General features: G+C 36.3%; 1 protein-coding gene across 6 annotated transcripts in view; it reads left to right on the top strand.

Moving 5' to 3' along the window:
* Positions 1 to 13950, top strand: part of SEC24D (SEC24 homolog D, COPII coat complex component) — a 109199-nt gene that overhangs the window by 64587 nt on the left and 30662 nt on the right. For all 6 annotated transcript variants that reach the window (XM_043569562.1, XM_043569563.1, XM_043569566.1 and 3 more), the window contains exons 10-11: positions 1420 to 1535; positions 9194 to 9318. In XM_043569562.1, the coding sequence (XP_043425497.1) occupies positions 1420 to 1535; positions 9194 to 9318 (241 nt within the window). The remainder of the gene's footprint in view (positions 1 to 1419; positions 1536 to 9193; positions 9319 to 13950) is intronic.

Below are 13950 nucleotides of genomic sequence, written 5' to 3' on the forward strand. Positions count from 1 at the left end.
AGAACCCGGCAAGCTTGATCACATGGTTTCACTCTATTTCCCTTCAAAGTGTCCAGAGATTACACGGTGGGAAGCATGTGGGGTCAAAAGGCATGCAGGAGACAACTGTAGTGCATAATTTACAGTGTGACTTGAATTTTGTCTTTTAAACACAACAGATAATATTAAATGCTAATGAATGTGAAATTCATTTTAAAAGGAAAAATTTCATGCGTTACATGTAGATGTGTGAATGAAACTTAACTATAGGTTACACTACGTAGAATTTATCACACCATAATCCTAAATAGCCAACATCATCTACCTCAACTAAAAGTAACAAAATAGCAGGATTAGGCCCTCATAGTTTACTTATCTCAGCTGAGACTGTTAGTTTCCCACTTCCCTAATCTTTTCAAAACATTGAATTTTCCAAATTCAGAGATCCATATGTACATAAGAATGTTATAAAACTTGCTTAAAAGAAATGGCCATGATATAGTAAGAAAATAGAAAAATCTTGGTGATTATTTTTAAGTCCAAACTGCGAAAATAGTCTTGTGTTAGTTCACAACTAAAAATAAAGTAGACTGAGTTGTTCATTTTAACAGAAAACATATTACTTCTGTGGTTTTGCAAATGAAAATGTTGTTCTTTATGAAACGCTTAAAGCCAGAGTATTGCTGGTTATTCTAAATACTTCTATTGTCAGTGGTTTAATAGCCAGCCCTATTAATCTCAAGGCAACAGGAGTTTGTTTTCACAGAGATACCAGGCCATATTTGTCCAAGTGTTCAGTGTGTGACTCATAAGTGTTCCTGTGCTGTTGGATGACTTCCAGGTCTTTGCCAGAACTAACCTTCTTAGACATTTGAATCAAATTAAGAGTTCCTCAGCTGAGGTCTTAGTGGTATAGTCTTTCCCTAATACAGTAATCCTCTCTACTCTGAAGCCCAAACATTAAAAGATTACCATGCAAACTTTCCATGGCTGAAGACGTCTATTAATTAAAGGATAATAAATATTGTAGTTAATAGTACAGTCCAAATAACCAATGTATATTTCTGTTAGGTGTATTGAAAATTTAAATAGTTAGAAAAGCCAGAATTCCTTTTAAAAGAGGTAATTAAATAGGGGTAGTTAAATTTTCTTTGTGACAACTAAAAAACACCAGTACTTTTATCCCCTGTTTCTTCACAGTGGTCCAGATCATAAATGTTATGTGTCATCAGTAACTTGCAAGAGGATTTTTTAGAAAACCTTTGTACTTTCCAACACATGCTTTTTAAATAGTGGATATTTAGAATATACTACATTCTAGCTTTAAAATACTTTTTTTCCTCAACTAATTCTTTTCCTCCCATAATAAATTTTAAGAACTTATTAAGTTGTCTGTGTTATGAAAACAAAAGATTTCCTCTCTTATTTTGTTTTTATTAGTTCCACCATTCTATTTCCAACATCTGGACCACATCGGGAGAAGACTGGACCACTATGAGAAGCCGGAACTATCTCTAGGATCTTATGAATATGTTGCTACTTTGGATTACTGCAGAGTAAGTGTTCCCAGGACTTCAAGTGTTTATATGTTGATGTCAAATTCAAGTGAATAACTTTCATATGTAAAGAACTGACTCTTGATTCACAACCAAAGCATTTTGGTGGTGTCATGGGGATGTAGAAATGCCTCAGACGCAGATCAAGGCTTCTAGGCTGTTGACATGATTAAATTGCCAAACTGCTCAGTGCAGTGATTATTTTTAAAAACTAAAAAGTGGTGTCAGAAATAGAAAACAGTAATTTAATTGTTATATCCCTATCAGATAATGTAATCTGGGTTCTTAAAGCAACAGTTCCATATAGTGCCTCTGCTTTTTTTGTTTTGTCAATACTCTCAGAAAATTCTCCCTTTCAGGGCAGAAGCTCAATCAATATGGCCAATAGGACAATGACAGGTTTCTTTACTGCCTTTCTGCACGCTAGTTGTCACCACAATGATTTAAGGCTCTTAGCATCTTCCTTGGACTATCTGAGAGCCTGGGATTCTGGCTTCTGGTTTCTTTTCCTTTATGATGTATGCATGAGACTCCTCCTCACGTCCTTAATCTAAAAAATTAAATTCAAAAATTTAGCTTTCCTTATAAGAAAACATTAACTGTTGGACTCCATATGCCCACCTCAGCTATCTCTTCAGTTGTATAAAACACTCACCACGTACTCTGAACTCATCACTCCTTTTTACATCCCCATGCTTTTAGACAAGATTGTTTTGACCAGACTATCTTTGCATCCTCCTATTACATCTATATATACTCCACGTAGCAAACTCCTACTCTTTGTGTAATACCCAGCTGAAATTTTATTTTATGTGAGTGTGTGTGCATGTGTGCACATGCACAACTTTATTTGATTTCACTATGGTAGTTATTTACTAAGTCTTCTATTTTTTTTCTTCCCCATAGAATTTGGTTCATATGTTTGTTTTTGCAGTTATCTCCATGAAATTTAAATCTTCTTAAATGTTTTCCCTCTTCATAGATTTCAATATCCTTGGTGACAAGAATCTTGTCTTTATGGCATCTACCACAGTGTCTAGTGCAGGAAAGACAGTTGATCAGATTATGTGGAATGAATGAATGAACAAATGAATGAATTTGCAGGTCTGTTACTATTCCTAGGACTGGCTATTTCCCTTTTCCGATGTCACAGTGAAAGTGACATCATTATGGGTAACTTGCAGGCCTTTAAAATTCTTCAGTGATTTGGAAATATTTTCTTGGGTATCAGTCAGTTCAGATTTCGGCTTATATCTGAAGTACCATATGTAGGTAGACCTGAAGAAAGAGTCATCCTGACTTTTTTTCTTACTTCCCCTTCCAAATATCAATGCCTACTGATGCCCAGTTCTCAGAAAACGGCCTCCGACCCACAGGATTCTATCAGGTGTTTACTACAGGCCTAGTCCACATATTGAGTATAAGTTGCAAAGAACATTTTTCCTAAACAGAAGTGTTTTGAACTGATTGGATTTACATTTTTTTTTTTTAATATTTTATTTTTTTTTAATTTTTTTTTTTTCAACGTTTATTTATTTTTTTTTTGGGACAGAGAGAGACAGAGCATGAACGGGGGAGGGGCAGAGAGAGGGAGACACAGAATCAGAAACAGGCTCCAGGCTCTGAGCCATCAGCCCAGAGCCCGACGCGGGGCTCGAACTCACAGACCGCGAGATCGTGACCTGGCTGAAGTCGGACGCTTAACCGACTGCGCCACCCAGGCGCCCCTGGATTTACATTTTTTTCAGTTAATATAACTTTGCATGTATTTTAGTGTTTTGTATGATTTTTTCACTACATTACCTATAACGAGTTATTAAAGAAGAGTTAATACTTTATTAATTCAAAATGTAACCTTTGAACATATTTTGAGAAACACAAGAACATTATTGGTATACATGCTTTATAACAGACCAAAAAAATCCTAAAGTACCAACTACTGTTGTTCTTTACTGCTATTGACTGAAGGTGAATGATTAAGTAGACCATAAATACTTGCATTCTAATTAAATGTAATAAAACCATTATAACTAGTGATATGGAAAATTTATTGATTGATCTTTGCAACCATGGTACAAAAATAACTATGCTCTCAGTTACTAGTTCTCTGCCAAAAAGGCTATATTATCTTGATTTTATGCTTTTTTAGTAGAAACTCAGGCAGAGAGTCAAATCTATTTCTGGGAACAAAAGTCTCAGTATCTTCAAACTCTGTTATCTGGAAACGTTCCAGATGTCTAATTGATGGGAAATTTCACCCAGCAGGCAAGGAACCAAATAAAAAATATCTATATACATTTTGAAGAATTTTTTTGTAAGCTTAATTTATCTTTTATTATTCCAAATAAGGTTTAAAATAAAAGATGGTGTAAGTATCTTCAAATTTAATTATAATTAAAAATGTAAATAATGTATAATAATTAGTTGCTTTAGGGATTTGGACAATGAAAAAGGTTTTATTTAATTTTGCCATCTAATTTTTAACTGCAAACTTAAAGGAGAATTACAGAATTACATTTTTCTGTATTAATTTTATTTTATCTTGATACCAATTTTATATAATAAAATTAGCATTGATTGAATATTTACTATTTGTGATGTTTTGTGCTAAGTGCTTTTTATGTGTTGTTTCATTTAGTTCTCAAGTGACCCCATGTGGCAAGTACCACCATTACATGGGGAACCTGAGGCCTAGAGCTCTTACATGCCATACTCAAATCACACATAGAAAGTGCTGGAGCCAGACTGAAAACTGTGTTGGCATGTCCTTATTCTTTATCAGTATAGGGTGGATCTGTAAGCAATTATTTAGAAAATCACCATGGTGCTCCCCTGGAAGAAAAGATCCCAGCTCTGTTGCTTAAGTTTTTCATGTAAAATTTTACAGAATATATCTACATACAAAGTGTACCTGAAATATAAAACCCCATTCCAAGCCAGACTTTTTCTTTTCTAAATAAAGATATCATCTCTCCACCTAATTTTATTATTTTATTTTATTTTTAAAAGTTTTTTTATTTATTTTGAGAGAGAATGAGAAAGGGGGAGGGGAGGGAAGGAGGGAGAGGGGTAGAGAAAGAGGGAGAGAGAGAATCCCAAGCAGGCTGATAGCATGCTATCAGCATGGAGCCCAAACTCCTGAACTGCGAGATCATGACCTGAGCCTAAATCATCAAGAGTTGGATGCTTAATGGACTGAGCTGTCCAGGTACCCCTCCACTTAATTTTAATTCATTGTGATGTTTAACGAATATCCAACGTGTCCAAAACACTTGGTTATGTGCTATGAGGGATACCAAAGCTAGCAAGATAGTGAACCTAATTTCTAGATATTTCCCATATATAGACCTGGTAAGTGTATAATTATTATATAAATCCAAATATGATAAATGCTGTAAGAGTCAAATAATTACAGTGCCATAACAAAACAGACAAGCGATAACGTATGATTTGGAGGATCAGGGATAAGTGATATTGGAGCTGGTTATACCAGGAGCAGAGTCTGGACATGTGGAAATGAAAGAGAAAACTAAATAGTCAGTAGAAGCAGAGGACTTGCCATTTACTCCACTTTCTTCAGGGGGCAAGGCCGGTATTGTAAATGAGTGACGTGGAGTTAGTATGGGGACTAGGATAATTGGAGAGTATGTTCCCTTTCCCCCAAAGCACATTCATATTCAAATATTTTTTAAAATACTATGCCAAACAAAATACTTTTCTGGCCAAATTCTTGGCCCAGACCCATTAGACTGTGACTTCTGGATAGGAAATGTTTTGAAAATGGCAAACACTTAAATTAGTTGAAGGAATGTGTATTGAGAAATAATGGGAAGTAAAGCTGGGAAGTTGTTTTGAGATACAGACTAACTTTTTATATTCCACTGGGTTTGGCATCATAGCTGTGATCTCCTGGTTTTTATACATGTTAGTTAAATGGGTATTATAGGGAGTCTTCAATGCCAGGCCATAGAGAAATTTATGTTAATTCAGTAAATCATGAGGATCCTTAAAGGTAAAGAGGAAGTTGTTTCCTTAATCCTTTCATCCATACATTTATTCATTCATTTGGCAGTATTGAGCACTCTTCTGTGCCATGCTCTGTGCTTGACTCTGAGGACTCAGTAAACATCCTGTCCTCAGAGGCAGTGGTACTGTGATCTGTATTGTCTTTTGGACCATTTATTCTGACAGCAGTTTGTATAATGAGAGGAAAGAGATTGGAGACAGAAGGATATTGGAAAATTAATGCAGTGGTCCATGCAGGAGAAAATAAAAGGAGTATAGCAGTTCCTCAAAAAGTTAAAAATAGAATATACCCAAAATAATTGAAAACAGAGTCTCAAAGAGATATTTTCACACCCACGTTCATAGTGGCATTATTCATAATAGCCAAAAGGAGTAGGAGTCCATGAGTCTATACACGGATAAATGGATAAACAAAATGTGGTATATACATATGTGGAATATTATTCAGCCTTAAAAGGAAAGAAATGTAGACACATGCTAAACATGGATGAACTTTTAAGGACATTATGCTAAATGAAATAAGCCAGTCACATGAAAGACAAATACTATGATTTTACTTGTTACTTATCTGAAGCACCTAGAGTAGTCAGATTCATAGAGACAAGAATGTAGAAGTGTAGAATGGTGGTTGCCAGGGTCTGGAGAGACCAGGGAATGGAAGTCATTGTTTAATGATCATAGAGTTTCAGTCTTACAACATAAAAAAGTTCTGGGGATGGATGGTGGTGAAGGTTGCACAGCAGTGTGAATGTACTTAATACCACTGAACTGTACACTTAAAAATAGTAAAGGTGGCAAATTTTATGTATATTTTACTACAATAAGAATCAAATTGGGGGGCACCAGGGCGGCTCAGTCAGTTGAGCATCTGACTCTTGATTTTGGCTCAGGTCAGGATCCCATGGTGGTGAGATTGAGTCCTAAGTCAGGCTCCATGCTAGAGGTGGAGCCTGCTCAAGATGTCTCTCTCTCTCTCTCTCTCTCTCTCTCTCTCTCTCTCTCTCTCCCCCTCTGCTCCTTCCCCACTCGCTTGAGCTCACATGCGCGTGCTCACTCTTATCTCTCTCAAAGATACATACATACGTACATACATACATACATAAGATCTTTTAAAAAGCTTACTATAAAAAAGAGAAATAATTTTAAAAACAGTAAATGAGGGTCTAAATTTGGGTACTAGAACCAGAAAAGCTTCACAATTAACTGGTTACGGACGGTAAGGAAGGTAGACAATTCCACAGAGAAAATGAGATTTGAAACACAGATTACTTTTGAGGATCATGCTTTCTGTAAAGAATATAATGGGATAAATGTTGTCTTACTTACAAAATTCTGAATGAAGATGCTGACAGGATCTTTATGTGGAGGTGTGCTATAGTTAAATGGAGTGCTGGTCTGGAGCTCAGAAAGGAGACCATGATAGGAAAGAATTTGAGGAGTTGCCTATATAGAGGTGCTAGTTAAAAGAGGTGCACAGAGATTTCTGTGATAAAGCGGGTGGTAACAAAAGAGAAGATATCATTTGAGGAAGATAAGAAAATGAAAAAGCAGTCAGAAAAGTGGGAGAGGAAATGACACCACAGCGCTGTGATAGCTAAAGTGAAAATGGTCCATGATGCCTAAAATTGGATAGATAAAAGAGAGTTAGGGATGAGAGCTGGATTTTACTTAAAGTCATTCGTTTGCAGTCAAGAGGTCTGTGACCCTTAACAGAGCGGTTTTGCTAAAGTATCATGGAAAACCAGGGTTTTATAAAGTTCATACCTGTTAGGCTTGACTGTACAAAGCAAGCTGGATTAAAAGGAGTAATTGATTAAAAAGACAACCAATAGGGGCGCCTGGGTGGCGCAGTCGGTTGAGCGTCCGACTTCAGCCAGGTCACGATCTCGCGGTCCGGGAGTTCGAGCCCCGTGTCAGGCTCTGGGCTGATGGCTCAGAGCCTGGAGCCTGTTTCCGATTCTGTGTCTCCCTCTCTCTCTGCCCCTCCCCCGTTCATGCTCTGTCTCTCTCTGTCCCAGAAATAAATAAATGTTGAAAAAAAAAATTTAAAAAAGACAACCAATAATGAAGTCATTAGAGTTTTCTAGGCATGAGATGACAAGCTTCTGGATGGTTAAGAGTAGGGACTGGGTAAAACATGTAAAAGAAGCATTTTGAAAGAATAGTCAATGGGACTCAGTGGTTGAAAGAAAAGGAATAGTTAAATCTAATTTTATGTTTTTAAGCCTTTGAATTGATGTGTAGTGATGTTATTGATAGAGATGTTGGAAGAGAATATCATTTAGAGGAATGATGAATTAGTTTCACATACGTAGAAAACAAGTTACAGTGAAGGACTCCATAGATTTATGGAAACTGTTCAGTGGGGAACTAGTAATGCTGAACTTAAGAGATCACAGAATGGTAACACACATTTGGGTTGGTCACAAAGAGGCTTTGGTTTAATTAATGGAAATGAGAGTGATTTTTATTTGATTTAAATTAATGTAAGTCTATGTTATAAGTTAGATTAGGTGGGAATCAGGAATGATTTGCAAAAAAGTTGCTCAGATAGACAGCAGTAGAGTTCTTTCATTTCTTTGTTGGCCTGATTTTGAATGTGGCAAAACAATGAAGCTTCTATGTTGATGATTTTTAAGTCCTGCACTTCTTTTCTTGTTTCAAATGGTAGACTTTTATTAGAAGGCTGTTACCTCTAAGTTTGTAGTGGCTAGAGAATGAACCAGTAGATGAATTGGAGACATCATCATCTAATTTTATAATTATAATAGTTAAAAGACAATTTTACTTTGGAACATTTTTTTGTCATTTATCATAAAGTTAAAAATTGAATTAACCTTAACTCTTTTTTTTTTTTAGTCACTAAATTTGCCTGAGGCCGTTTTCTAAATATTTTGTAAGACCTAACTGAATAATCGCTTCCTAAGAGCTCTTTGAACACCAGCCAGTAAAGGGACCAACAGCTATCAAACATTTATATAGCAGCTGCTTTATGTTGTAGTGATTGTTTGAAACAGATAGAGAAAAGGCCCAATATTCTATTTTTAACATAAATATGTAAAGAATAGGTAAATATTTGGTAATATAGTACAATTTTAAAGTATACAATTATGTTTTAGTGTACAATTTCATATCCTTAAAACTGGGAGAGCTTACAAAGGAAGAGATTTGAAAATGGCATGATCCAGTTAATGAAATTCTACTAGTTTCAAGACAAATACCAATTATTGTATGTATTCTTTGGGGCACAATTTGTCAAGTTTCCAGACACACCTCTTCTTAGAAGGAGAGGGTTGTAAGCAAGGCTGGTCACTAGACTGTACTCACCCTTGGGTAATTGTAGTGAGAAAGTCTTCAGGGTGCTACAAAAATGAAGCTTCACTGTTAGATGTCATAATCCTGCCAAATTCAATAGAGTGTCGCAGGTCGTACCCTGGAAAACAAACAGCTTTTATCTTTTTTATAGCATCAGAGACTGTGTTCTAAAAAATGATTTAATTCTCCAGATGTTATATCCTAAAATATTAAATGAAAAGTTTGATGATATCTTCAAGGGTTTGAGTGTTTTAATTTGATTATGCAATGTATATACTTTTTAATTACATTTATGTGATTTGTTTGCTTTCCTATAGAAAAATAAGCCTCCCAACCCACCAGCCTTTATCTTCATGATTGATGTTTCATATAGTAACATCAAGAATGGACTTGTGAAGCTCATATGTGAAGAACTGAAGACTGTGCTGGAAAAACTTCCAAAGTAAGGGAACTGCCATTATTTTTCTAATTTGCACAATATTACTGAATTAATTTATTGGCCAGAAAGCAAGTGCTGAATGCCCCGTGGATATCTTTTGCTAATGAGGACATTGGGTAAGTATTTCTAAATTAAACAGCCACCAGCTCGTTGAGTCCTTAAAAAGTCTGAGTTATCTTTTGTGCAAAGCAAAAGAAACAAACTGATAAAAATTAATGCTGTGGTAAACAACATTCAGAGTACATTTTAATTATAAGGAGAATCCCAACAGTGTGCTGGGAAAGACTTTGGAAGTCTGTTATCCACTTTCAAAGGGGCTGGTTTTTCAGTGGAAACTGCTAGTTGTGACATGTGGTAGGTAGAGTTCTAAGGGGTGCCAGGAAACTGTACCGTTGTCGTATGGCAGACGTGGTAGCTTTTTAGGCGAATTTCCTTTTTTCCTGTATTATACACTGTCAAACCCCTTTGTCACTTTACTGCTTCTAGGTCCTATGACTTAAAACATAAGGTAGATCACTTTCCTTGCCACAACAGGGAGCAGTGCACAAAAGGAAAGGTGGAAAGGTATTTCAGCAAACATGGCTATTTTTCATAATATACAAACTAGTTATTTAAGATGGGAGCTGCCATCCAGTAAGGAGACCTGGGAGTGGAGAAAGTCTTCCTTTATGAGAGGAGACATGCTTAAGAAAATAAAAGAGTCTAAGAAATATCATGTGAAACCTAGTGTCTATACCAGTCTCAGCATCTTCCACCCCTCCGTATCTCCTGAATGATCTCTGTTCTGAAAAGGGATGCTTTGAGGGATGGGCTATCCATAGCCCTTAGGGCTCCCTGAGTCCTTGGGTGTCCATTCCTCTATATTCATTCCACATGTGGCTGCTGCACTGGTGCATGTGAGGCTCAGATGAATGAACTCTGGACCTCCCAGGAGTAGTTTTGTTTGTATCTGTGAAGCTAAAGTCATAATATTCTCAAGGATGGTTTGGAAAAGCAGTTGGGGATGTTTAAAAAACATTGAGGTGATTTCAAACTGAATTCTAAAATGAAGAATGAGCTGGGAGCAAGTTGAAGATGGGGCATAAGAAAGGCATGTGATGCCTGCTGACACTTTGTGACTCTAGTTTCTGTTACTTCATTCTCCCAGATACTTGAGAACTGTGGACTTTCTGCTGAATAGGACTTACTTTATAATAGACTTCTCTCACAGGGCTGTTTTAATTCTAAATCTGAAGTTGGAGCTTGATTCATATGAAAGAAAACTATCATTTCTGGAAATGGTGTCTCTTTCTTTCCCTTCTCTCAAACTGGTTAAATTAGACTATGCTATTCTCATGGCTACCTTGCCAACCCTTAGCTCCTTTTCAACACAGTGCTGATATGAAGTGTATAACCTATTGATATGAGTTATGAAATCACACTCCTTCCTGAGATGTCATTATGACTTATATCTCATTGGAGAGCAGATTGTGGCTTCAGCAAAAAGATAGGAGAAAACAATAAAACGATTTTAAAACAAATCTGGTTGCTTTTTTTCTTCCCCAAAGTTTATTTTGGGATCTGTAGATATATAATTTTATACTTTTTATTGTAAGATAGCCATCAGTTTGATTTACTTCTTTGAACCAGGTAATATGCCAAATAGTGTTTTTAAAGCACAGTATAAGTCTTGATTAATGTCTAAGGTATGTTCATCTCTTAGCTGATCTTTTGAAAAGTAAAGGCCCCATTCTTTACTATTTAACTTTGAATTTACATCTTTGATTTTGCCAGATGTCATTTCTGTCTGACTTCTCTGAAACAGGAAAGAAAAGATTTGAAATATCTTATCTGTTGTTCAGATCAAGCAATCGGGTTTTTTTCTTGTTGTTTTTAATGCTCCTGTAGCAAAAATGTTCAAAATGCTTGACTTTGGAATATTCCAGTTCATCCAGTTACTAACATCTTCAGTTTTGCTCTGTCGGATTCATTCCATTAAAATAATAAGGACAAGTGTTGAGGGAAGTGGTAATTGAAAAACAGAAGAAGAAACACATGTTGTTTTCTGTGATATCCCTTATATACCTTTATAAAATTTGCATAGAATTAATATGAAGGAGAGGCTGAGATTTCATTTTCTTCTGGTCATGATTTAACAAGGCAGTTATACTGTTGAAAAGAACATTTTAAGATAGTTCTTTGTTTCTCAAACAAATTGAAACAAACATGTTCCCATGAAAACATGTTATAATATTTTGCAATAATGTGAAATGTTCTGATTAGATGTTTTTAAAAATGTTAATTTAGATTTTAAGTGAACCCTGTGAATCCCAGGATACTCCTTTCCCATCACTTGAAAATGTTCAAATCCAATGGGAAATAGCAATCCAGACTTTTCTCTGTAATTTTTCTTTTGTGTCTTTTGCCTTAATTGACTCTAAATTAACTATTAAAAGAGAATAAATGCCCTTGGGATTTGCCGGACATTTATCACCTTATGTAATAAAAGGTTTACTCGGAAATGGGAGCTTAACCAGTGGTGCGCTGGTAAACTGGATCTCAAATAAATAAAGCCTTTACTGTAATGTTTGCTCATTCCTGTGGTATAAAATATGTCCAGCCATGCTGATTTTAAACTAGCAAGGCGACATCACTAAACAGGAGTTGGGAAAAGATGCATACAATCAGTTTATCAATCTGGGCTCTAACTTGCCATCCTAAATAAATACAGCATTTCACCTTCATGATAATCATCCTGAGCAAACCTCTAATTCTTTGCGTTATACTAGACCCTTCAGGAGCAGGGAGCATAAACTTTGAGACTTTATTGATTTGTAGTCAAGGATTCATGCTATGTTAACTAACAGGCACTATATACTAAGAACCCAGTGAGAATGATTTGTAGAAATTTAGAAGAGGAAATAACTTCTGGTTGGTAGCATCAGGGGAGGTTTGAGAGAGGAAGAGTATCTGTGCTTGGTCTTAAAGAGTAAAATTCTAATGAATAGGGGGGCAGGGAGAACATGAGTACAGTATCATATAATGGTTAGTTGCATGAAATCATCCAGTTTAGGATATTCAAGGGTGTGTGTGTGTGTGTGTGTGTGTGTATAAGTCTGTGTATGTGCAGTTACAAAGGATTAGGTACTATTTCTGAAAATGTTCTAAGAGTCCGTAATATAAACATTTACCAAGGACTTTTAGAATGGATTATGAGGTTCTATTTAAACTGCCCACCCATTCATGAAGGCCACAACGAAGAACAAATACCTTTAGTTAGCAAAGGAAGTAGAGAAGATATAAAGAGTTTAAAGTCAATAGTTTGTCATCATGTACTCTGCTGAAATTGGGAAGTCTGCAGTGGAATCAACAATTTGAACTTCAGATACTTTCATCTATGTACTTTATTTTCCTTTCTCTCATACTCGAGTAATTATGCTATGTACAAAGTTTAGGAGCTAAGCATACTAGGTTCTTTTTAAAAAAAAAATTGTCCCTAAGCAAAATAAGTTTTACTGATATCTAAGGATCAAAGAAAACGGCATGTATCTTTTGTGGCTGTCATGTCATTGAGCACTGCTGTATACACCAATGAAAATCAGGAAGTGTTGTTGGAAGGGGGAGGGGAAGGGAGACAAAGAGAAACCTGGGTAAACATTAAAGAGAGTTTAGACCACTCAATTCAAGTGTAGACTTAAATAAACATTCATGCCTTATACTCTTTTCAGGAAGATTAAGGCCTTATCTTGGATTTCTTTAAATTTTTTTTTTCAACGTTTATTTTTATTTTTGGGACAGAGAGAGACAGAGCATGAGCGGGGGAGGGGCAGAGAGAGAGGGAGACACAGAATCGGAAACAGGCTCCAGGCTCTGAGCCATCAGCCCAGAGCCTGACGCGGGGCTCGAACTCCCGGACCGCGAGATTGTGACCTGGCTGAAGTCGGACGCTTAACCGACTGCGCCACCCAGGCGCCCCTTGGATTTCTTTAAAAAATTTACTTTTTAGGGTGCCTGGGTGACTCAGTCTGTTAAGCGACTGACTGTTGATTTCAGCTCAGGTCATGACATCACAGTTCCTGAGATGGAGCAGCATTGGGCTCTGCGGTGACAGCACTGAACCTGCTTGGGATTTGCTCTCCCCCCACCCCCCCACGCCCCCCCCACTCCCCACGCCCCCCCCACCCCCGTGCTTGCACGTGCACTGTCTCCATCTCTCAAAATGAATACAGTTTTAGAGTTTTTATTACTTTTATTGTCTTGCCAAGACATCACAAATGTTTACTTAATTAGAATTATATCATCAATTCATATATGTGACTTTTTAAATATATTTACATTATATGTTTATATGGCATATAGCTCTCAAAATCTAGTCCAATTTCTATTGCGATTCTCTAGAATCTGTAAGAAAAGAATCACACAGAAGGAGCAAGTCCTTTCTTGATAAAAATAGCTATCCTGTTTGTAATCTGAATGTGCCTTTCTCTTGCTTCAGATGTTCCATTTGTTCTTCTGACCTTGTTGTGACTTCTGAGAGAACTTTGTTTATAAAGAATGTAATAAGCCTAGCTTGTTTATTAAAAAAAAAAAAGCACATCTTGTAATTGCTATGGATTGAGCATACATATATTAAAGAAATAAATATTTTAAAGAAAT

Source organism: Prionailurus bengalensis, chromosome B1 (genome assembly GCF_016509475.1).
Source record: "Prionailurus bengalensis isolate Pbe53 chromosome B1, Fcat_Pben_1.1_paternal_pri, whole genome shotgun sequence".
Lineage (NCBI taxonomy): Eukaryota > Metazoa > Chordata > Mammalia > Carnivora > Felidae > Prionailurus > Prionailurus bengalensis.